The sequence below is a fragment of the Apis mellifera genome, linkage group LG15, assembly GCF_003254395.2.
Source record: "Apis mellifera strain DH4 linkage group LG15, Amel_HAv3.1, whole genome shotgun sequence".
Taxonomy (NCBI): domain Eukaryota; kingdom Metazoa; phylum Arthropoda; class Insecta; order Hymenoptera; family Apidae; genus Apis; species Apis mellifera.
The window spans coordinates 7,734,214-7,756,658 of NC_037652.1; the positions used below are offsets into that span (position 1 = coordinate 7,734,214).

Sequence of the window (22,445 nt, forward strand, 5' to 3'; positions counted from 1 at the left end):
TGCTATTTTTCGCACGGTACGAACTTTGTGTGTATTTTCTCTTTTGAAGTAGATACCGGTCAAAGAATCGTCATTATCTCGAAGCGAAGAAAATTCACGTCTCGTTTGCACACGCACATGATCGTGGCCAATCGTTTTATCCGCGATACGATCACGTAGGCGCTTGTCCTTGTCGTCGATTAACTCATAAACCTGATGTCGCATCGTAAAACGAATACGTGTGTATTCGATTCGGAAAAATGAGACGACAAATGGCCAAGGAGGAGACCGCGCGGAGCCGGGCGAATCGGTAATTTGTGCGCATCGAGTGTCACTCCTGAACAGGAGTGGAAGAGGCGAGGAAAAGAGACGGAGAGAGAAAAGGAGAACGAAGAAAAGGTGAAGGGGATTAGGAGGGGGAAAAGAAAGAAGGAGAGGGAGAGACAGAGAGGATGACAGAGTCGCGATGCGATCGTCTATCTCAATCCTGAACACTCCCCTCTCAGGTGCCAAGATGAGGAAAAAAACACTCTTGTATATATAAGGAGGCATGGAAAGTTGCCTTGTACAATCAAGGCAAGATAGTTCGTCGCGAATTTTTCATCTATTCACCTCTTAATTCTCGTACTCGGAGACGTTATTGATTAACGCTTCGGAGATGATGCTCCGATGCAATATTTGGACTCTCGCGGTCGTCTCGCTTTTCGTCAACTCGTTCCTCTTTGTCATCGCCGCACAGGATTCCTCCGGACGAATCTGTAAGTAAATAACGAATTGAGATATTATATTTTTGTTAAAGATTCGTTTCGAAAATCTTTTTCTAACCAAACTTTTTTTTATACAAAGTTGATGTATTTTGTCTTACTAGTTACGATATGCGTGCCTGAAATATACTCGAAGGAGTGCGATGAGATGAAAAAAGATTCCGCTGTCAAAGGGATTCCAGTTTCCTGTATTTCTGGCCGCGATCGATACGAATGTATCGAAAAAGTTGGGAAGAAAGAGGCTGATGTGGTAGCCGTCGATCCGGAAGATATGTACTTGGCGGTGAAGGATAATAAATTGGCATCGAATGCTGGCTACAATGTTATCGAGCAGGTAACTTTTTCTCTTTCCTCTTCTCTTTTCTTCTTTATAATACATTTCTAAAATTTATAAAGTTATTTCTCAAGAAAAGATAAGATATACAAATATACCTGCATTTTTAATCAATTAATAGGTGAGAACAAAGGAGGAACCGCACGCACCGTATCGTTACGAAGCAGTGGCTGTGATACACAAAGATCTGCCGATTAACAATGTGCAAGGATTGCGCGGATTAAAATCTTGTCACACCGGTGTGGGTCGCAATGTTGGTTACAAAATACCCATCACCAAACTCACCGCTATGGGAGTGTTGAATAACCTCCATGATCCAGAATATTCAGCCCGCGAGAACGAACTGCGCGCTTTGAGCTCTTTGTTCTCCAAAGGATGCTTGGTCGGCACCTGGTCTCCGGATCCAGCGATCAATCGTAGATTGAGTAAGTTCCTTTTCATCAATATCGATACAATGAATCAATCTTCTTCGATCTATGTCATAACCTAATATCAAACGACCGAATTCGATTCGATTATTTTGTATCTAACTTTACAGAGGAAACTTATTCGAATATGTGCGCTCTCTGCGAAAAACCAGAAGTTTGCGATTATCCAGACATATATTCGGGATACGAAGGTGCATTGCGGTGTTTGGCGCATAATGGCGGAGAAATTGCTTGGACTAAGGTGATCTACGTGAAACGCTTCTTCGGCTTACCAGTTGGTGTAACGGCGGCCATTCCGACATCGGAAAACCCAGCAGATTACAGATACTTTTGTCCAGATGGCAGCAAAGTGCCTATAGATGCGAACACGAAACCATGCACTTGGGCTGCCAGGCCTTGGCAAGGATACATGACTAACAATGGTGTGAACAACGTAGAAGCGGTTCAAAAGGTTTCTTTTTTCTTCTCTCCTTCCTTCAAGTCTCTTTTTTTCTTCTTCTGTCCGATAAATCATTATAATTTGCATGATTAATCTTTCAGGAATTGACAGATCTTGGTAAATTGGGAGAAGAAGAGAAGGCAGATTGGTGGAAAGATATTATGTTATTGAACGAAAAAACCCTAGCCGTTCCTGCACCGCCAGTGTTGCCCGAGAATCATCTGAAAAACGCAAAATACTTAGACGTGATTGAAAGAAACTCTGGAGCCACGGACAAGATCATTCGCTGGTGTACGTGGAGCGAAGGGGATCTCGAAAAGTGTAAAGCTCTTACCAGAGCGGCATACTCCAGGTAACGTATTATTCTATATTATTTTGCTTCATCATAGCATCATCTTCTCATCATTACATTATCTACATTTATTATCCATATTTCACCAGGGACGTGAGACCCAAGTACGATTGTACCCTAGAAAAGAGTCAAGACGATTGCTTGAAAGCTATTAAGGAAAATAACGCGGATTTGACGGTTGTCAGCGGAGGTTCGGTTCTTCGAGCGACCAAAGAATATAACACGGTTCCTATAATCGCGGAATCGTATGGATCAGGCTCAACGAATTTCAACGAAAGGCCAGCCGTGGCAGTCGTTTCCAAGTCTAGCTCGATAAACAAACTGGGTAAGAAATGACATTCCCTGTTCTTTGATACAATTATTCCTCTTTTACACATTTCACAATTGCATCCATTTATACTACGTTTCTAGAGGATCTGAGGAACAAGAAATCTTGTCACAGCGGATACAAGGATAGCTTTGCTGGTTGGACAGCGCCGATATATACATTGAAACGCAAAGGTTTGATAAAATCAGAGAACGAGGCAGCAGATTTCTTCTCAGGATCGTGTGCACCCGGTGCACCGCTCGATTCGAAACTATGTCAACAATGTGTCGGTAATCTTGCAAGCAACAACGATCGAATCCGACAGGTAACCAAATGCAAAGCGACCAACGAGGAAACGTACAGAGGTGGAAAAGGAGCTCTCTCGTAAGTTTAATTCAATAAGCTCGAACTGATCTACGATCGAATCGTAATTTTTTTTTTGTTGTTGTCATTTTTAGTTGTCTGTTGGATGGCAAAGGAGACGTAGCGTTCGTACCATTGACAGCTCTATCCGAGGAAGGCGTTCAGAGCAAAGATCTCGCTCTGATCTGTCCGGATGGTGGCCGCGCTGAAATCAACGAGTGGGAACGATGCAACTTGGGACTGGAACCGCCAAGAGTAATCCTCAGCTCTGGTGCTAAGAGTCCAACGGTCTTGGAGGAATTAACTCACGGTACATTAGCCGCCAGTACTCTTTACTCGAAGCGACCCGATCTTTTGCACTTGTTCGGTTCTTGGTCCAATCGGCCGAATCTCTTGTTCAAGGTAACGAAACATTTTTTCTTTTTCTCTTTTTTTTTTTGTCAATCGAAGAAAGAATCCAAAATTAATTTTCGATCACAGGACGAAGCGAAAGATCTCGTATCGGTGAACAAATCGTGGAACAAGTGGAACGATTGGCAGGAGACACAAAATAATTACGGTGCTGCTTAAAATTAGAGGAGGACGCCGCTTGCTCGTCGTGAATTATTTAACGAAACACGATGATGATGTATTATCAAACGCTGAAATAAAATGCCATAGCAACAGAATACACTATCGATATATTTTTATTTCAACGATCTATCTTATTGTTATCTTTCACACACTCGTATTCACTCACTCACTCACTCACTCACTTATTTTCTTTTAAGATTTATAAGCAATAAAAATAAATAAAAATTGCAAATGGTAATAATAAAATCGATTTACGGATCGAGATATATCTCTGTAGAGGACAACTTGGTAACCAGCTCCAAAAAAAATTGCGATATTCGACCGTATCTACTGCGATTGTATTTTTTGTACACCATATCGAAGCCATGGACTTTTTGCCCAGAATGTAACACACGTCGCAATATCAAAACACGCGTTTCATCGATCTCCTTATCTTGAAACCTAGAAATAATTACAACGTTCTATAATTAAAATTATGTTTATAAGAAAACTTGCGTGCAGATAAAAAGAAGCGATTACTAACTTATCGTCCGGTGAACGTGGAATGATAGCAAAAAGCAAACCTCTCCAGAATAACCATCGAGGCGTCTTATCTATGAGACCAAGCACCAGCTCTATTATTGTTAGGCTGATCAATCTTGCCGGTATTCGACAAAAATGTTCGTCTATCAACGTGATGTCGATCTAAAAATTCATTTTTTTTTTTTTTTCTAATTCGATCAGAGAAATTGGAAGATAGAGAGAGATGTAAAAAAATATTCTGTACCAGGTAACAACCACAATGATATAAAAACACGATCATCTCATTGGATATGTCGATGTAACGTATGCAACTCAACAGATGATGAGAGAATAGAGAAAATACATCGGCAAATGTGATGTTGAAATCGAGAACATGTAAGATCTTTCTCTCGTAGACCATCAGCAGATTCTCTTTTCCTATGTATAGATCCTGGGCAAGACTCACTATTGTGTTAGCCTGAAAAAATTAAATCGAAAATAATTTTATATTATTATATTTAAAATGTTTAATCGCTCGGGCATCTCCCCGTTTACCGCTGGAATTTTGTAATAATTTTCTTGTTTCTTGAGCGCGATCCACAGACTAGCCAATGCTGTTAATTGCAAAAACATCGTCTTCACCGAAACTTTGTCCATAACAGCGTCGAACAACTTTACCGACTGATACACGATGTACGACGGGAATCGACAATGGTTCTACGGATATCAAATCAAAAATTTTTGTTAGGGGAAAATCGATCCAATTATTTCTTTTTACTATTACTTACTCCAATGCGTATCATAAACGCGACCACTAATCTTCTCTGTTCTGGATTAATATGTTTCGTTAAAAAATTAGCCGACAATCGTGGAGATCTCTCTTCCCTTTCACGCTCGACCATCGGTACATCATCGAGATATTCCATGTAGAACATCAAATCACAGAAAGAGGAATTCTTTTCGGGTGGAATGATCTCGTTGAACCCAAGTTTTTTCAAATTGTTTTGTCGATTTATTACCTATATATATAATAAATGATTTTATCGTCAATAGTCAAAAGGATTAGAAAAAAATTTGCAAGAGAAAAGCAAAAAGAGATTCTACCCTGAAAGGTGTCGATGGTGGTGGAGGTAAGGGCAACCCATCAATAGGTGTTGCCACTCTTTCAGACAATGTGCTTCTTTCTCTAGAGAAATTCTTCGTTGCATCTTTCTCAACCTTTTCTCTGCGAAAAAAAAAGTTGCTTAAAAAGTGTTGGAACTGTATTTATTGAAATAAATAAATAAATAAAATTCTCAAAATTCATACTCGTTACTTTTATCCTTGATCTTGTTTTCAACTTGTGAAGCTCCGCTTTCGAATAATTTCCATACGTTTCTCTGTGCGATTAAGCTTTTCTCCGTCGAGTCGAAGTTGAAACGTTGCGCATGCGAACTAGTCGCAGACTCGATCGATATCGAGCGTCTCGGAATGATTCGTATATTTGTTTGTACCGGTCGTACAGAACTCGACCTTACTCGGCAAGGTATCTTAGACCGAGGAAATCCGATCGTGTGCCGGCATTCGGGCGAGGATCGTTTTAGCATTGTTTTGCTCGATTCCGTCTAAGAAAAAAAAAAATAATAAATGAATAAACTGTGCGAACAAAAGCGATGAAAAATTTAATTTTATTTACCTGTTTCAGATTTTCGCTTCTTTTAGAATGCGACTCTATTGAATCGACCGATGTCATGTTAGAAATACGATGCGTTTCTGCTTGAGAATCACATACATGCGAAATTTTATTTGCATCGTCGCAATGAACGTGAAATGGCATCTTTTTACCGGATACATTCCAAAGAGAACGATTCGTTCGACTGCGTTCGTTCGAGACTTCCTTTCTTAGCTCGTTGTTCGAACTGAGGGGCTGGGTAACGTTCAAACACCTACTGAATGAAATCGATATAAAATCAACGAATGTAAAGAAACATTGATAAAATTATTACGTTGATACAATTAATTTTTTTCTTTTTAAGTAGAAAATCAAATTGGTCACAATGGTATTCAAAATCTCGAAAAATCTTTTACCGTGAAAAACGCATCAATTTTGAAATTATTTAAATAATACCTCTCCTTTGACTGTTCAGTTCCTCGGTTCGAACTTGAAGAGACACGTTGCGTTCGACACGTTGTATCACCCGTGAAAATCACCTTTCTGCCACCGATCGTCGCGTTCTTCGCGGAAGGGCACTCATTTTCTTTCCCACTCGGTAATAAAATTTCTTTCAACGACATCTTCCTTTCAACGGAAACCTTGTTCCGCGTTGTATTAGTTATTTCGGTTTTGGATAAATTACTCGTCATTTCTTCGTTTCCACGGGAGCTTGATTCTACGTGATCGCAACAAGAAATCGTGAACAACTGTCGTCTCTTACTCGTCCGGACGCGTGCCAGCTCCATCGTTTGTTTATATATTGCGACTCGCGCGAACGATTCGGGCTGCGTGCGCGGCTAGTTCGTCTTGGAACGCCGTTCTCGATTTCGATCGATCAACCGCTCTACCAACAACAACAGGCAGACAATCGTGTAGACGGCTATCAGGAAAAGTAGCAACGGTGCAGCGTCCTCCAATTCTACCGAAGTCCATCCTTTTTTTATCTGGAAGAAAAAAAAGGCGAAGGAGAAGACATTCGTTTTTATTCGATATTAAAAATATTAGCATACCCGTCGTATCTCGTCGTTCGACCATTCGATCTTAAGCAACCGTTGAAGAATACCGCTGTCCCGCAGTAAAAGAATACTGAATGGAAAGAAAGGAGAGAAGAAACGGAGGAATATATAGAATATATACAAAAATTGGAAAATTCGTATCAATTGTACAATATCTCACTTGGTGTCGATAATGCCACGGTAAGGGCTCTGAAAGGGGACTGCCATGGCTATAGTCACTTGCATAATCACGTCCAAAGGTTCAAGAACGCAGTCCACTTTTCCTTGCAGCACGGACGCCATATTGTCCAACGTCATGAACGCGTAATTCTTCTCCCTGCAAACGCGTTGCAAACCATCGAGATAATTTATAGGCAGATCGGTCTCTCTGGTCAACAATTCCTCGAACATGATCGAGAGCACGGTGTCGGTCGTGTTCTGTTCGTTCGCAAAAGAAGAAAAAATTCACAATTAACAAAACTAATCGATTTAATTATATCTCAAACGAACAAACGGGTAAACGCTCGCCTGAAAGAAACTGTACTCGGCCGAATTGGCGACCACAGCGAACCGATAGCCACCATCCTCGAGTAAACCCTTCATCGTGGTGAACGGCATCACGAACGTTTTGATGGCCAAGTAACTGATCAAAGCCGCCGAGTATGCTGCGATCACTACCACAGCCGTCAAATGGACGCTCAGATGCACCATCCTCGTTGGATCCAGTAAAGATTGATCCATACCTGCTCTCGAATCATCCTGTTCCAATCTTTTCACCATTGATTCACGTAAACCAAATATACATAACATAAATTTTGAATTAGCCATTTGATATTGGCATTTCGTTGATGTAATTTGATTATTTTTATACACATTTATTTATCTATTAATTTAAATATTATTTAATTTTAAAAACTTAAATTAAAGATAAATTTAAAAATAAAAATTTTAAAATAAAAAAACTTAGTAAAGTTTAATTAAAAATAAACTTAAAAATAAAAAAAGAAAAAAAGATATATATAGTATATAAAATACATTTAATCTCCAATTAAAAAAATTAATTAAATTTAATATAATATAATTAGACTTATTTTTATATATTTTATTTTAATTATTTTAATTTCATTTACTCTTTTAATACTAAATAAATTTATTTCAATAAATGAAAAAAAAGATCACCATTTGAATGCGGATTCAATTACTAAATCAAATTTTCCCTATCTTGTTTTCTAATAACAATAATATTTTTAATTTTTGATGTTGAAATCGCCGTTTACTTTGCCCGCAGAACACGCCAAACACGTGGAACAGGATCTCGAATAAATCATTGGACGGGCGAGGCGTTCCGCCGCCGATCGAGGAGAGCCACTCGATTCGTCTCGAGAAGGCGTCGATCCCTGCGATCGTCAAAGTCACGATCACGATAGTTAATGCTATCACGTTCCAAATGTTCCACGCGAACGGTGCCAAGTACGCGTTCCATTTCACCGCCGTAGTGTCCGGTCTCTTGATGAACACGCGACATCTGAAGAAGAAGAAGAGGAGGAAGAAGAGAAAGAAGGAAGAGAAGGAGGGGACTCACTTGCTCGTGTAAATGGGAGTCGTGAATTTCAATACGTCCAACCTATCGGAAGACATCATCATCTCGGTGGCGATCAGATCCGTCTCGTCCTCTATCAACATCCGTATCGAGCCTGTCCACGAACCGTTCAACAATTGGACGCCCCACGTCTCAGCTTCCTTGTATGAAAACCTGAAAAATTCAAACTACGAGCGGCCATTTTTATCCGTTAATCTAACCTAACCAATCATCACTCGCGTGAAGTTTCTCGCGAAGTTGTCGGCGAGTCGAAAATCGATCGTCGAAACGGGCTTCGCTCGAGGAAGAAAGGAGAAAGGAAAGAAAGGATAGGGACGGTCGACGCGGGAGCTATGTTACGCGGTCTCGTTTTAAAATGTCTGGAACCCGTTAGAGGAAATTCCCTGTCGTATGTTAATTCATTCGCTTGCGCGCAGACGAATGATACTCTTGATCGATTAGAAAGATAACCTTGCGAACAACCGCGATCCGTTAACATTTGTTAAAATTCATTCGTTTGAAAGAAAATTATTATAATCCTTATTGGATAATCTTTAATTTCTGAAATTCTAATCGTCGTGGAATCAAACGATTTTTTTCCCTCCCTTATCCCTGTCACAGATGCACGGCAATATGGCGTAACAATAAACAAACGATGATAATCCCTCATCGTTGTTACGAAAGATTTCGCCGAAGCGGTGACGGTAGAAAGAGGGAATGGTTCGAGGAAAAATCGGCTGCCAATCAAGAGGAGTATTTTAGGAAGGTAACGGCCAGACAATTGAAGGAGATACGCGAGCTTAGCATCAAGAGGAAAGCCGAGTGTGAAGCCGAGTGTAAAGAGAAGTGCGACAAGAGGTGTAAAGAGGCGTGTAAAGATCATGACGAAAAGGTGGCGTCTGCGCCTGCGCCGAAGCATAAAAAGGCAAGCGATGCTATAAAGTGTAATCCGCATGATGACTCGGCATGCAGTCCCAATCCTAGTGAGGCAGGATCGAACGATGCTCCTATCGATAGGTACTATTATCACTAGTTTTTCAATTACTACTAAGCAAATTGTTATAATAATCTCGTTGACTACGATATGATCGACTCACGTGCAATTCATCCCTTCTTGCAGTAGTTGAATAACCTCGCCGAAAAATCCAGTGATTCCGAATGGTTGGCCAGCCTTATCGCGGGAAATCCGTGAGATAGGAGGGTCCTGCCAACAGAGGGAAAAAAAAACATTGTAAAAATTAATCTATGCGACGAGAAAATAAATAGGGAAATTTTTAACATTTGTCTATCTATAAAAGACGAAACATTGATGATGTATAATTTAGAAGTAAATATTTCTCTATACGCTATAAATGTGCGACAAACGCGTTTTACGACTCACGTTAATGGCAACCACCCTTATGTTATGCCCGTGTAGATCGTGCCTGCGTTGATACAATCCGAGAAGAGGTCCTTGGAATCCATGACTCGAATTCCACGTACCGAACGTCATTGATCTCAGATAATCCTCCTTTCCTATTCGATACACGTCTTGAATTATCTCGCTTCCCTGCCGATCTCTTTGAGCCACCATAAAAACACAATCGAAAGGTATGTAAACGTCCGACAGAAACTCTTCGAATCTAGTCTCATCCCTTAGGAACAACAACCATGTCGGATAAGCCATCGTAATCCACTTGGACACCTGTTATTATCATTTCATTCCTCTTAGATTTTTTTTTCTTTTTAATTTAATTTTCGTTGTCACTCACCGAAACGAATTGCTCCTTGATCTCTTTGAAATCGTTCAACAACACGAACAACGGCCTCTTGATGTGATGATAAGTTTTCTCTACCTAAAACGTTAATATATTTCAATATTAATTAAAATAAATTAAATATTAATATCGAATTCACGAATGAACCTACTCGATTCTTGAACATATGAAAATCCATGATCACAGTTCGAATGTGCAAATATTTGCTAAATCGCGTTTGAAGAGTCAAAAGTCCGTCCATTTCTTGCAAACCTGAAAAATAAATCAACTTTTCAATTTTCGCCAATATGTATTTCGATCATCATCCATGCACTCACCTTCCTCTTCTATTAATTTTGAAGAGCCGTGAAAAAGTATGATGCAAGTGTTATTAAAGTAATCGTGAACTCCTTTGATCAAATTTTCGTACACGTAATATGGTCTTATTAAAATGGATTCAGCTTTCACTGGTAAAATATCGAGATACACGCAACTCGAAACGCACAACAATAATAATGTTGTATGAAATTGAAAGTTCGTCATGATGTGTCTTGTCGTATTATTCGCGAGATCGATTCGTATCACAGTGACTCGTTCGCGGTCGTCACGCGACTGATTTTAGTCTCCACTAATTTCCCAAGAATCAAAGCCGAAACGTAACTCTTTATTCAAGCCAAGCCGATTGATCGTTACTTGCAAAGTCACGTTTAATGCAATAGGATTGAACAACAGTGAAAAGCTGCAATCGAATAGGATGCGAGAGAATCGAATCGATCGATCAATCGAATCAGATAAGAGTACAATCGAACGGTCACTGCTTCTCCTATAAAACGATAGTTGCCTAGTCCGCGATATCGATTAAAACACGGTACTGTTGCTTTACGGAAATCGACCACGTTTAAAAAATTACGTTTGTTTCTAACGATGATCTTTTGCAGCTTTTTCAAACTTTATTACGTCCATGAATCTTCTCACGATCGATTTTTACATGTCGACTCAGATTCGAATTCGATTCTCTTTACACGCGATATTTGCATTAGCATTAGCAAACACGAGAGATTCCATAACCTTTGTGATCCTTTTGCGAATAATTCATTTCCTTCGAATAATTCTAGTCGTGTGTTAGCTTCGTGTCAACATAACCTTGTAATCGAAACGATGGGAATTTGATGAAATTCGTTTCTTTGGAATTACGCGTAAATTTTTCACGATCAATCCATTATTAATATATATATATATTTATCCTTCTGACGTAATCTAGATAAAGGATTCGATGATAAATGTCGATTAAACGCGATAAATGCAAGTAAACTAACCTATAAAATATTCGAGCAATGCAATTTTCCGTTTAATTGCGTATCGCGTGACACGCAAATGCAATTATACATAGTAAATTATCATCGATAACGAGTCAAATGATAGGTTTATCGTCCCAAGGACCCGATAAAAGGTAAAAGCAGAAATTTACGATTTGCCAATTTTCGAATCGAAAGTCGAGTCGAAGTTCGCCGGATCTACAATTCGGATCGAATGATTCACGATCATGAATACCTCGATTATCTTTTTACTGTTAACTTTATTTCTTTGTGCGTGCTGCGAAGAACAAGGTACGAATCAAAAATCTATCGATCGATCGATCGATCGATGTAGTATAATATAATTTAACCGTTAATATGATCGTGTTACAGTGAAATACGATTTGAACAACTATCACAATGTCCAGACTAATTCGAGAGGCATCATCGATGAATTCACGTTAAATTTTGTTAATCAATCGTACAAAACGATAAACAACATCTTTTGCTTTATCGATTCGATTCTCTCCGATGTAAAAACGATAAGTCACTTGTTCGAACTCAAAATGACAAATCTTACACAATCGTACTTCAAAATCGATTGTCCGAAACAAAAATATCGAAGATCGATATTTGGCACAGAAGAATCGAACTTGATCCAACATCCGATGAATTACTTGCTATCGTCGATTAGATCGATTACAAATGTCGCTACCAAGCCAATGTCCTGGACAACGAATCAAGTATTAAATTTAATATATAAGTTTATGATAAATATAACAATTCCCTGGCTCTATCGTTTTCTCAATGATATCAAAAAATTAAACATTCTGCCCTCACGTTTGAACGAATTAATCGAATTATTTAACAATATTTATTACCTTATGAAACTTTTTGGTTACATTAACTGATTCTCCTAATTTCTGAATCTTTTTTTGCCATTATATGTTCTGAAATTTTTTGAACTTTTTCATGATATTTTTCAATAGAAAAAAGAGAAAATGTAATTTTGCTAATATAATAAGAAGATTAAAACTGATAAATCAATAACTACAAACTAGTGTTTAAATAGTTCTAATATTTTTATTGAAATATAAATATTTATATATCTTCCATTTATATTAATAACAATATTCATTTTATCACCTTTTTATGAAACGAATCTTATAATAAGTTCTTTGCCCGCACATTCACTTTTCTTCATTTCCTATCTTTGTTACCTGTTTTATTCATCCGACTTACGAAAATATTTGTAAAAAGCAACGAGAGAAATCATCTCTATAGTTCAAGAAAATGCGGGTATTACGTGTAAGTATCTAATCCATGATTGTTATTAAAGTTGTTTGCAAAAGCGATGCGGGAATGAATAATTGTTTCTTTCCTCATTTTTCTTTCTTATCTAAAAAAAAGATTTTTTAAAGTATATTTGATTTCTTTTAAATTAATATTCGAATGATTATGCATATTATTCTATCTATATCATTTATTAACATAAGTGGTTAAAAAAAATAATAGATAATAACGATGAATAATATCATAAAAATAACTGTTATAGTCTTTAAACGATAAATTAACCAGTTACATATTAAATACAATATTTTCCTGAACGTTATAATTTAATCGTTCCAAATATTAAAGACACTGCTCAATCCTTGATTGAAAATTTTCAATCTATCATAATAGAATTAATAGAAATTTATTAAATCTCTACGATTCAGAATCGGTTCGTTGATCGCTCGAGAAACATAACGTCACGTCCTCGTTAGAAACAATATTTATCGAAGAACAACGGAGAGACACGAACATGTGTAAAATTATAGGTTACGTAAACCGAAGGACGCTTCTAAACGACCACCGCGTTATCGTGTGCCGTTCGTACACGTACGGAATCCGGGAAATCGAATCGGCGAATGGCCGGCTCGAACGGCCGGAAATATTTGACCAATCGCGATAAGCATCGATGCACCGAGACGAGTCGTTTTACGCGTGACGACCAAGCCTTTTTGTCGGTTACGACCATAAGCGTTTGTGAACAGGATGTTCAACCGAAGCCTGGTTCCACCATCGATCTATGATAATCTCAGATTGCCCAAAATCCACAATATTCAAGTATCTTAAAACCACTTTACCAACATGAACTTGTCACTTGTCTTCAAATATTCTTTCAAACTTTAAATGAAATCGAGTTGCTTTCAATTTTCTTTGACTTAGAATGATATGTCTTGAACGATGGATGCGTGTAAATTTCTAACAAATTCGCAAATGCGTGTTAACCTAAAATAAGAATGTATTGAAGATGAAAAAAATGTCTAGATTTTTGAAAAATGAAAAATACATTGGAATTTTATGGAGTAACGAAAGAAATACATGTCATAATGTGATAACTGTGACAGATGAAACGAATGGAATTAACATTTGACTAATTTGAAAGAGACTTTACCGCGTTACAACACATCGCGATTATTCGTTCGTGGACCGTCGTGCGCGCGCGGGCGGACGTATTCGTTTCTATTCGCTTTTCGCAACAATGCAGGTGAGCGCATACGCATCTCCACCCGCGTGTGTCAGTTGTTCGTGAAATTGCAATTTGATCGTATATTTTTCGAACGAATTAAGTCGAAGTATTCGATTTTCTGAATTCCTACTTGAAATAATGGATCGTTTACCGTACTGATCGCTACTCTGTCGTCTCTTGACAACAACGTTTCGCGCGTCTTTTATCGTTTTATGTTTACACGTCTACATTTATCGCACGTTGTTCCACGAGTATCGTAAATTTCGCTAGATCTTTTAGCATTTTCGATTGATTACGCAAGCGATCCCGACGGTAGATCGTCGTGTGCAGGTCGAGCCAACGTTCGCGAAAATCCTTGGCACACAATATCGAAGCTCGAGAATCGTTTGCACGCGCGATGCGAGCGGTAGACGAGCGACGAACATGACGACGATCGCTCGTCTTCTTCTAGGAATCGTGTTTTCCTGGTTTCTCGCAAGAACAGGTGACGATAATTGGACTATTACATATATTTCTATTAGACATAATATTCTAGATCTATATATTCAATTCAACGCACGTTCTTTATTATCGACGGTTCATTTACCATTGACTCCAACAGACTGTTGCTCGGCCGTTACATGGGAGAAAATTGGTGGCGTTAAACCAGAAACGTTTGACTCGCAAACAATCCTCTTTAGCACGGTCAATTCGAACGGAATAACGAGATATTGTTTCGAAAGGTAATGCCAAGGAAAAGACAAACGAAATTTGGAAGAACGAAATCTTTGGTCATACGTGCATTTCAGGTGCGAGCGCATAAATTGTACTGCATTCATAGTAGACTTTGGAAAACATATCTGCTACGCGATAGAAGCAAAGGACGACGAGTTGATACCCGACCCGAATTCGACGTTTTATCATCGAGTTTGCGTGAGAGGTAAGAGGATTCGATCACTTTCGAACGATTTTTCATCAATTGTAATTTTTTGCTTCCAATTAGTTCCGATAACCTGTACGCGACGTAGACTTTGGCAAGTTGAGAGAAGCCCGGGAGCGGTGTTGATAGATTCCAGCGCCTTACATCTGCCCAATCCAATTACGAGAAATCAGTGTTATGAAAAATGTATAGAGATAGGTAAGATACTAGTGAATTGTCATTGACTCTGAATTATCTGCGATGAGTGTCGTCTCGATTTTCTTGTAGGAGGAAGCTGCGAATCCGCCCAATTCCGAACATCGAAACCTCTCTCGTCGAACGAAACTGTGCTCGGCCGATGCTCCCTCTCGTTGTACGAACGTGGAACCAGACCTCGAGCGTACAGAGCCTCGATGTACAGAGATGAATATCTTCGAGATCAATGTCGAAACCTGTGTGAGTACAAATTTCAAGAAAGACGCTTTAAATCGAATCGAATAATAAAACATCCAATCTCCATTGGTTACAGCTAATCGCGAATACTGTTCGTATGCGGAATTTCAAAATGTTTCGTTGCCATATTCGGACTTCGCTTTATCCAATCTTAACGAGGAGCAGGTATGTTAAAGAAATTCTTCGGTACTTTACATTTCGTTTCATTGGACGAATCGATTCTGTGCAGTGCGAAAGAAGATGCGACGCAAGTATGGATGGTTTCATTTGTCGAGGATATACGTTCGATAATTCGTCCGGTAAACCAGTTTGCCTGTTACATTCGGAAGATACGACTAGTTTAGGGGTTAGCTCGTTGATCGATGCTACAAAAACGATATACAGAGAACGGGAATTGTGTTTGGATTGTAAGTTGATCAAAGGAATCATGTGCACAAGATGTTGGAATATTCATAGAACATTTTCAAAGAATCAATTCTAATTATTGTAAAAATTGACTTTCCAAGATTTTTCATAACCCATAAATATTCTAACATTGTACATTTGTTACATTATGTACATTTTATAGCTTTCATTATATACGTTAGCTTTTATTATATATACGTTTCATTCTTTTTCTTATCAGTAAGAGTACAATGCAATGATTCAACGATGACGGTCATGTTGAGAACGAACGATCCCTTTTTCGGCCGAATCTATTCGAATGGATATGCAGATACTTGCGGCGTTCAAGGTACAGGCGGTAATCAAACGATGTTGATGCTACCCATTCCAACCGCGAACAACGTACATCAAGGCAAACTACACTGCGGCCTGAATCCTGCTTTTTCTGTCGACGATCGAAATCGGCAAGTCATCATAACAATTCTCTTTAAACTTTCTTAGGCATTCTCCGTTTTATAGAAATAAATAAATTGATCATAGAACACGACCATTGGTCTGGGCGACGATAGTCGTACAATTCAATCCAATCGTTCAACGACTCGGCGATCAAGCTATTAGGGTAGGATGCTCGTTGAGCGATCGAGAGCCACCAGAAGCGAAAAACATAACCGTTCATTCGAGTTTCAGTTTTCTCGATCCAAAGTGAGAAACTTACTTTTCGCTTCTGTGATTCTTATCATTCGTACGGAATTATTCACGATACATACATTTTCTATGTTTTTTAGCGCAGGAGTACCGCCAATCTCTTCGACAATAGTCAATGTATCCTCGCAAGTACCGATAGTCACAATGAGAATTTTGGATGAGAATATGAGAGACGCGATGGTCACGCATTTAGGTCAAAAGCTCATATTGAAAATTCAGTTGAGTCCACCGAACGGTAAGCAGATTATATTATAAACTTAAGTATCTGATATAATAAATAAATTGAAAATATAGAATATTTTTTTATTCTTAAAAAAAATCGAATAGTAAATAAAGTAAATGTATATCTATAGCTATGTATTTTTTATAATTTTTTATATTTCATGGTTATAGGTCCTTATGATATCACTGCCGGTCACCTTGTAGCGAGTAGCGCTTCGGGTGATGCTTCTTATTTGTTACTAAACGAAGTTGGATGTCCTACAGATTCAACCACTTTTCCAGCGCTCACGAAAGATCCAGTCGATGGTCGTTCTTTGATCGCAACCTTTACCGCTTTCAAATTTCCCAACAGTCAGATAGTCCGATTTAATGTAATCGTTCGATTTTGTTTGCAAAAATGTACGCCGGTAAGTTTGATTTTTACGCCCGCACTTTTTCATTTTTTTTAATATTCGTGATGGTTGATTCAACGTGTATTGCAGACAGTCTGCAACGGCGATAAACTTTCTTATGGAAAAAGAAAACGATCTATCGAATCTGAGAATACACATTCGATTTATAATGATGAAACGACACAAATGTTTCAAAATGAAACACCGGAAGAATTACCGCTTTATCTCTCTATAATTGTACAAAATCCCGTTGCATCTTCGGCTGATCGTTTGTCTTCAAGAGAGAACGTATCTCCCGATACCGTGTTGATAACCGGAGAAAGTAAGTTTAAAATAAATTTCTTTACTTTTATTTTCAGATAACTCTCTTTAGATATCTTTTCTTTTTTTTAGATTCTATGGACGGATTGCTTTGCATCGATGCTAGTCTTGCCTTGAGCTTATTAATTATTTTACTGATCATTCAAATCATATTTATCGTTGGCTGTCTAGTAACTATTGCGCAATATAGACGAACAGCCATACGAGCAGAAGAAGACAGAGCCAATATTCTGGCTAGACATCTCTACGGTATTCATGGAGGAAATCTTGAAATTGCACGAAGAGTCAGATGGGCCGATCATAATGCTTCATCCGCGTCTCATGATTAATACATAACCTTTCATCATCTTTCATCATACATACATACATACATACATACATGTACACTTTAAATCGGTTTCTTAAGTTGATATAATTCTATAGATAGGAGAGGACACATAAATAGAAAAGCGATATTTTCAATTAAAACTTGTATTAAAAATGAAACAAGGACGAAAAACAATTATGTAACTATGTTAAAACAGTCTTCGTAAATAGAGGACATTCATAATAATTTGCATATTAATATTCTTGATCAGCAAAACATTCAAACTATTATCGTTATCTTCCTCTTATTTTCGTAGTCGTGCAACGTCCATAATGGCTTAATGAAACATCTGTAACAAACAATATTTGTGTTTTTTTTTTGATAAATTAACCAAAGTTTAACTTTTTTTAACCTTTTCCACACATAGATGCACAGCTTAGTTGCCCAGGATTTTTATAATCTATTTGGTCCGATCCACATACAGGATTATATTCGTTTGTCGTCTGAAAATTTCATCATTTTTTATTCACCATGAATTATATTGTTTAATTTTTCAATATAATCAAAAAGAAATACTTGATGCGAAAGAGAATATTTTGAAGATATGAATTATTATATACATCGTTAAATTTATGATAATGAATGTATAACTATGTATAAGTATGATATCATACTTATATCAACGATATATGTATGATCAAAGGAAAAAAGAAAAAATATTTTACAACTCACCCGACATGTTGCAACACACTGATCGAATTGAGGATCAACTGTAGTTGTTGTAGAAGTAGTAGTTGTTATAGTTGTGGAAGTTTGCCGTAATGGTCTATTTGCTGGTCCATCAAAAATAAATCCATCTACTTCGAATGTGGTAGGTAGCGTTTGAATCTCAATATTGTTACCGGTCAAGTCGTTCTTAATATGATCAAATGATAATTAATCGATTTGATTAAACAAAATGATTCGAATTAAACAATTAAATTTTTCTTACCTGTGGAAATGTAATTACATTCCTAGCATTCGAAGTAATAGCTACAATATATATTTCAATGAATTGATCTTTTATATGATGCTATTACGAAATATAAATTACTTATAAATTGATGCATACTTACCTAATATTAGAAAAAACAACCACATTTTGATTAACCAATCGCCTCCGTTTTATATCTTTTATACATCCACTTTTACTTTCTCTTTTTCTTTTTCGTTTTTTTTTAAACTTTATTCTTATTTAAATTTCTTTAATGTAATAAGATCAAGGATTTACTAAATGAAAAGAATTGTTCGCGTACTTTTATAGCCGAGCTACAGACAAGTTGAGGAAAGTGACGAGCAGCAAGTAGTAACGGCAACTAATCAGTGTTGCGAGATGATCGACTATAAAAATTCCCATGCGAATACACTGGACTTTCCTGTTAAGTCACTACTTTGCATCGTAGTCAATACTTCAAGATAAAAGAAATAAAACAACACAAACAGCTATCTCTATCTAGCTTGATTATTTTATTCGATATAATTTATTCTAAATACTCTTTTATTCTGCTATACAGAGTAAAAAGTAAATAACACAAGTTTGATAAATTACATGCTTTTACATTCATATGTTATTATATATTATGTATATATTATGTATGTAAATCACCACACCTGGAAATTACTCTTTCCATAATTTGCTGTTCAAGGTTAATACTTTTTTTTTTGTTTCGTTCCAAACTAGTAAATTAAAAAAAAAGTCTTGATTCATTTATAATACAATATAATATTTTAAAATATTTCTTATAGAAATGGAAAAAATATAAAAGATTATATTTTTTAATTTATAATAAGATTCTAATAATATATTTATATAGTATTCCTTTTATATATTATATACAATTTTTCTATCTATATATAATACTTGCATAAGTTATAATGCTGGTTAACGATAAACATCAAATTAGAATTTTTTTCTTTAAATACACAAAAATGATATTTTAATGTATAGAGATATACGTGCATATATGCATATAAAAAACTTGCGCAAATATTAAATATCTTTTGAATATGAATGCAATTCTAATTTTAGTATTGTACAGGAAAGCATACCGAATACCGATATGATACAATATCGATTATTTATTCATACGTGCAAATAAAAAATACTTAAATACTTACAATTAGATGCAACACACTATCGCAAAAATGTGTTATCTATAATTCCTAATTTTTTCTGCTAACTTGATCTTTAAGATTTTCGTTTAACGAAATTCTCCATTTTTATTGAAACAAATTAAATTCATTTAAAGTTTATGACTAATCTTTCTTTTCATCTATTTCAATATTTTACAATACACTCTACATGTTTCAAAGCACGTATTCGAAGCAATTATATATACATTTTTATATTTCGATCCAAATTTTATTCGCTTTGATCTAATGATACAAGCGTACCATAATATTGCTTCGTCCGCACTATTAAGCATCGTCAGTGATCGTTATCTTTGAAAATATATTGCCGTGTTTATCGCAAATAAATCTTGTATGAATATTAAAATTAAACATAAAATGGCAGTTAACAGGAATGATAACATGATACAATATTATACATAATTATATAAGAAATTTAAAAAAAAATTTTTCTTACATTTTTTAACGAATAACGCTAAACAATTTCATTCTATTATTTACTCAATCAATAAACCATCAAATAATTATCCTTTGTTTCCATTTTAAAATTATTTTTCTGAATTTTCATTTTCTCTATTCGCCAAATATTTTAAATCATTCACACCGACGATGTTGTTTTAATTATGATTGCTCAGAATGTTATGTAGCATAAATGGTGCCAGCCTTTTTCTTTGCTAAATCAGTTGCCTTTTTCGCAGCATCTTTTACTTTTTCTGCTTTACCTTGTAACGAATGTTGGAAATCTTCTGCTAAACTTGTCTTTCCAGGAAATTCTTCGACCTAAAATAAAAACAGTAAAATAAAAACTTTTTCTTTCAATACTGATTTCTTTATATTGATGCATTTCTTTTACTAGATGAGCAAAACCCATTTGAGAAAGCGATGGATTCATATATTGTGCTGTGTGAGGAAACAAATGAGCTAGAACGTAATTAAACCCGTTATACATCAGAGTACAATTCTTTTTAAATCTATCCAATCCAAATGCTTGGATAGCTCTACTGAATCCAAATACTTGACTATCAATCCAAGCTGATCGTTTTGCTACTGTCCAATTAGAGTTTTCTTCACATACTTTATAAACAACCTTCTCTACAATGCTCTGAAATAAACAAATCACAATAAAAATCAATATATCAAATAATTAATAAATACTATAATATTTGTTATAAACTTATTGCACGCAATGATATATTAAATTATATCAAATTACCATGACTTTAGTGTAACCTAAATTTCTTGTATATGTTGTTAAAGTTTTTGTTTTTGGATCCACTATACTCTCTTCAATAATTTTTACTATATTTTTGCTAACAAATCTCTCTCCCCATTTAGGTACTCTATTAGTTTTTGTCAAAAGACGTGTGCTATATAATATACCATTTTTAACTTTTCTCGATATAGTATCTTCCGTAAGTACATGAGAACTATGAAAACAATTTATATTTTATATTAATTTTTTTAAAATATTTCTAAATGAATACTATTATATGTTTCACAAGTATATTTGGAGCTTTACCTGTTAGGATTTGGATATCTTTGCCAAAATCCATATGCAACTTGATTCCAATTAAATTGAAAAATTGTGCTACTTTCGTAGTATTTAACCATTCTTAATATCAACCAATATAATTTATTTAATGACCAATATAATTTATTTTTATAAATCTTATGATACTTCTTTAAAAATTTCTTTGCCAAAAGCAAAGTTAATCATGTGTTATAAATCTTAATTCTAATTTATGTCTTTTAATCTGAAAATAAATAAAATATATACATTATATAAAAAATATATTTTCTTTCACATAGATATAAAATTCAGATATAAAAAAAATTATTATATTTAAATGAATTTTTATTATTATTTAATTATAATAATAAATTATATTGCATAAAAAATTAATATTCGTCGTAAATTAATTAATAATGAAAAATTCAGTATTTACATAATAATATTAATCTTATTAAAAATTCATATATATATATTTTCTACCATAAAAAATATAAAGAACTTATTTAAAAACAAAATATATATATATATACAATATAATTCAAAATAAAAAAAATTCTCAAAAATCATTATTTTAATTAAATAAAAATTCAATGAAATTACATAACCTTTTCTATAGTATATTATTCCACAACATTCCTAATTATTCATAATTAATTAAATAATAATAAGTTAAGATTTAATTTGGGCTTCATTGATTAAGATTTACAATAACATACTACAAAATAATAAATATGCATTTCATTCAATAAAATTTGATTTTTAATCAATAAAAACCGATACACTTTTTGATCATGTAATAGTTGCGAACACTCTTCTAATAGAATATTTTGATTTTGAGTTTTATTCTAAATAATGTTCTTTTAAAATAATATATATTCATATTTATATAAAAAAATTTATGCAAAATTTATAATATATTTAGGTTACTTACATTAGCAAATTATATTTCTTTCATATCAAATTATAAATTGTCATGCAATTAGAAAAACTTACTACAACATCAATATTATCGAACTTCTTTACCGTATTCTGTATATATTCACACACGTGCAAATGCATGCTTGCATATCCAGTATAGACAACTTATTAAAGAAATAAATAAATAAATTGTTAATGTTATTTTGAAAACTTCAATGCTTTGAAATTTCTGTGTAGGCACACATATTTAAAAATATAAATTATTGTTATAATATTTATTATATGTAATAAAGAAAATTATAAATGATTA

The 22,445-nt window shown here is 35.4% G+C and overlaps 8 protein-coding genes and 1 long non-coding RNA gene across 12 annotated transcripts; 4 read left to right on the forward strand and 5 right to left on the reverse strand.

The window, feature by feature from the left end:
* Nucleotides 1–563: 563 nt before the first annotated feature.
* Nucleotides 564–3,636, forward strand: Tsf1 (transferrin 1). The gene is given in 9 exon segments (NM_001011572.1): nt 564–737; nt 848–1,077; nt 1,199–1,502; nt 1,616–1,956; nt 2,046–2,296; nt 2,386–2,621; nt 2,708–2,987; nt 3,062–3,368; nt 3,447–3,636. Coding segments are annotated over 9 exon segments (2,139 nt in total). The 5' UTR covers nt 564–637; the 3' UTR covers nt 3,537–3,636.
* LOC113218519 lies at nt 3,635–6,532 on the reverse strand. 2 transcript variants are annotated; one of them, XM_016916586.2, is made up of 9 exons: nt 6,148–6,532; nt 5,716–5,965; nt 5,349–5,644; nt 5,145–5,265; nt 4,829–5,059; nt 4,596–4,757; nt 4,306–4,518; nt 4,063–4,223; nt 3,635–3,980 (listed from the first exon to the last, which is right to left on the reverse strand). In XM_016916586.2, exons 1-9 carry the CDS (start codon nt 6,477–6,479, stop codon nt 3,791–3,793), a joined length of 1,956 nt encoding a protein of 651 aa, XP_016772075.2. In that variant the 5' UTR covers nt 6,480–6,532; the 3' UTR covers nt 3,635–3,790. The 2 variants fall into 2 exon arrangements, with proteins under 2 accessions (XP_016772075.2, XP_016772074.2); XM_016916585.2 differs by having other exon boundaries at nt 5,716–5,968.
* Nucleotides 6,387–11,219, reverse strand: LOC100576097 (glutamate receptor U1). Its single transcript, XM_026445561.1, has 11 exons — nt 10,382–11,219; nt 10,216–10,316; nt 10,059–10,142; nt 9,689–9,991; nt 9,405–9,511; nt 8,311–8,481; nt 8,006–8,253; nt 7,257–7,471; nt 6,910–7,166; nt 6,744–6,819; nt 6,387–6,677 (listed from the first exon to the last, which is right to left on the reverse strand). The coding sequence occupies exons 1-11, from the start codon at nt 10,584–10,586 to the stop codon at nt 6,531–6,533; spliced, it is 1,914 nt and encodes a 637-aa protein (XP_026301346.1). The 5' UTR covers nt 10,587–11,219; the 3' UTR covers nt 6,387–6,530.
* On the forward strand, nt 8,953–9,675 carry LOC102653771 (tRNA (guanine(37)-N1)-methyltransferase). Its single transcript, XM_016916592.1, has 2 exons — nt 8,953–9,324; nt 9,428–9,675. Exons 1-2 carry the CDS (start codon nt 8,963–8,965, stop codon nt 9,432–9,434), a joined length of 369 nt encoding a protein of 122 aa, XP_016772081.1. The 5' UTR covers nt 8,953–8,962; the 3' UTR covers nt 9,435–9,675.
* A 242-nt stretch (nt 11,220–11,461) lies between the features above and the next one.
* LOC100576330 lies at nt 11,462–12,693 on the forward strand. The gene is made up of 2 exons (XM_006563559.3): nt 11,462–11,650; nt 11,732–12,693. Exons 1-2 carry the CDS (start codon nt 11,587–11,589, stop codon nt 12,247–12,249), a joined length of 582 nt encoding a protein of 193 aa, XP_006563622.1. The 5' UTR covers nt 11,462–11,586; the 3' UTR covers nt 12,250–12,693.
* Nucleotides 12,314–13,860, reverse strand: LOC107965596. Its single transcript, XR_003306164.1, has 2 exons — nt 13,779–13,860; nt 12,314–12,737 (listed from the first exon to the last, which is right to left on the reverse strand). It is a non-coding gene; the product is annotated as an uncharacterized LOC107965596 (long non-coding RNA).
* Nucleotides 13,806–17,696, forward strand: LOC726353. Of its 3 annotated transcripts, none has more exons than XM_006563558.3 (13): nt 13,806–14,337; nt 14,455–14,575; nt 14,642–14,772; nt 14,836–14,970; nt 15,040–15,207; nt 15,281–15,369; nt 15,434–15,611; nt 15,830–16,052; nt 16,129–16,290; nt 16,374–16,528; nt 16,687–16,922; nt 16,998–17,229; nt 17,281–17,696. In XM_006563558.3, the coding sequence occupies exons 1-13, from the start codon at nt 14,277–14,279 to the stop codon at nt 17,298–17,300; spliced, it is 1,911 nt and encodes a 636-aa protein (XP_006563621.1). In that variant the 5' UTR covers nt 13,806–14,276; the 3' UTR covers nt 17,301–17,696. The 3 variants fall into 3 exon arrangements, with proteins under 3 accessions (XP_006563621.1, XP_001122096.2, XP_006563620.1); XM_001122096.5 differs by having other exon boundaries at nt 17,301–17,696; XM_006563557.3 differs by lacking the exon at nt 16,129–16,290 and having other exon boundaries at nt 17,301–17,696.
* On the reverse strand, nt 17,684–18,891 carry LOC552461. Its single transcript, XM_624835.6, has 5 exons — nt 18,651–18,891; nt 18,527–18,567; nt 18,268–18,450; nt 17,948–18,038; nt 17,684–17,884 (listed from the first exon to the last, which is right to left on the reverse strand). The coding sequence occupies exons 1-5, from the start codon at nt 18,673–18,675 to the stop codon at nt 17,829–17,831; spliced, it is 396 nt and encodes a 131-aa protein (XP_624838.1). The 5' UTR covers nt 18,676–18,891; the 3' UTR covers nt 17,684–17,828.
* Nucleotides 18,892–19,022: 131 nt separating this feature from the next.
* On the reverse strand, nt 19,023–22,292 carry LOC408511 (protein preli-like). The gene is made up of 5 exons (XM_392055.7): nt 22,149–22,292; nt 21,224–21,458; nt 20,918–21,131; nt 20,558–20,806; nt 19,023–20,484 (listed from the first exon to the last, which is right to left on the reverse strand). The coding sequence occupies exons 2-5, from the start codon at nt 21,313–21,315 to the stop codon at nt 20,344–20,346; spliced, it is 696 nt and encodes a 231-aa protein (XP_392055.2). The 5' UTR covers nt 21,316–21,458; nt 22,149–22,292; the 3' UTR covers nt 19,023–20,343.
* Between the last annotated feature and the right edge of the window lie 153 nt (nt 22,293–22,445).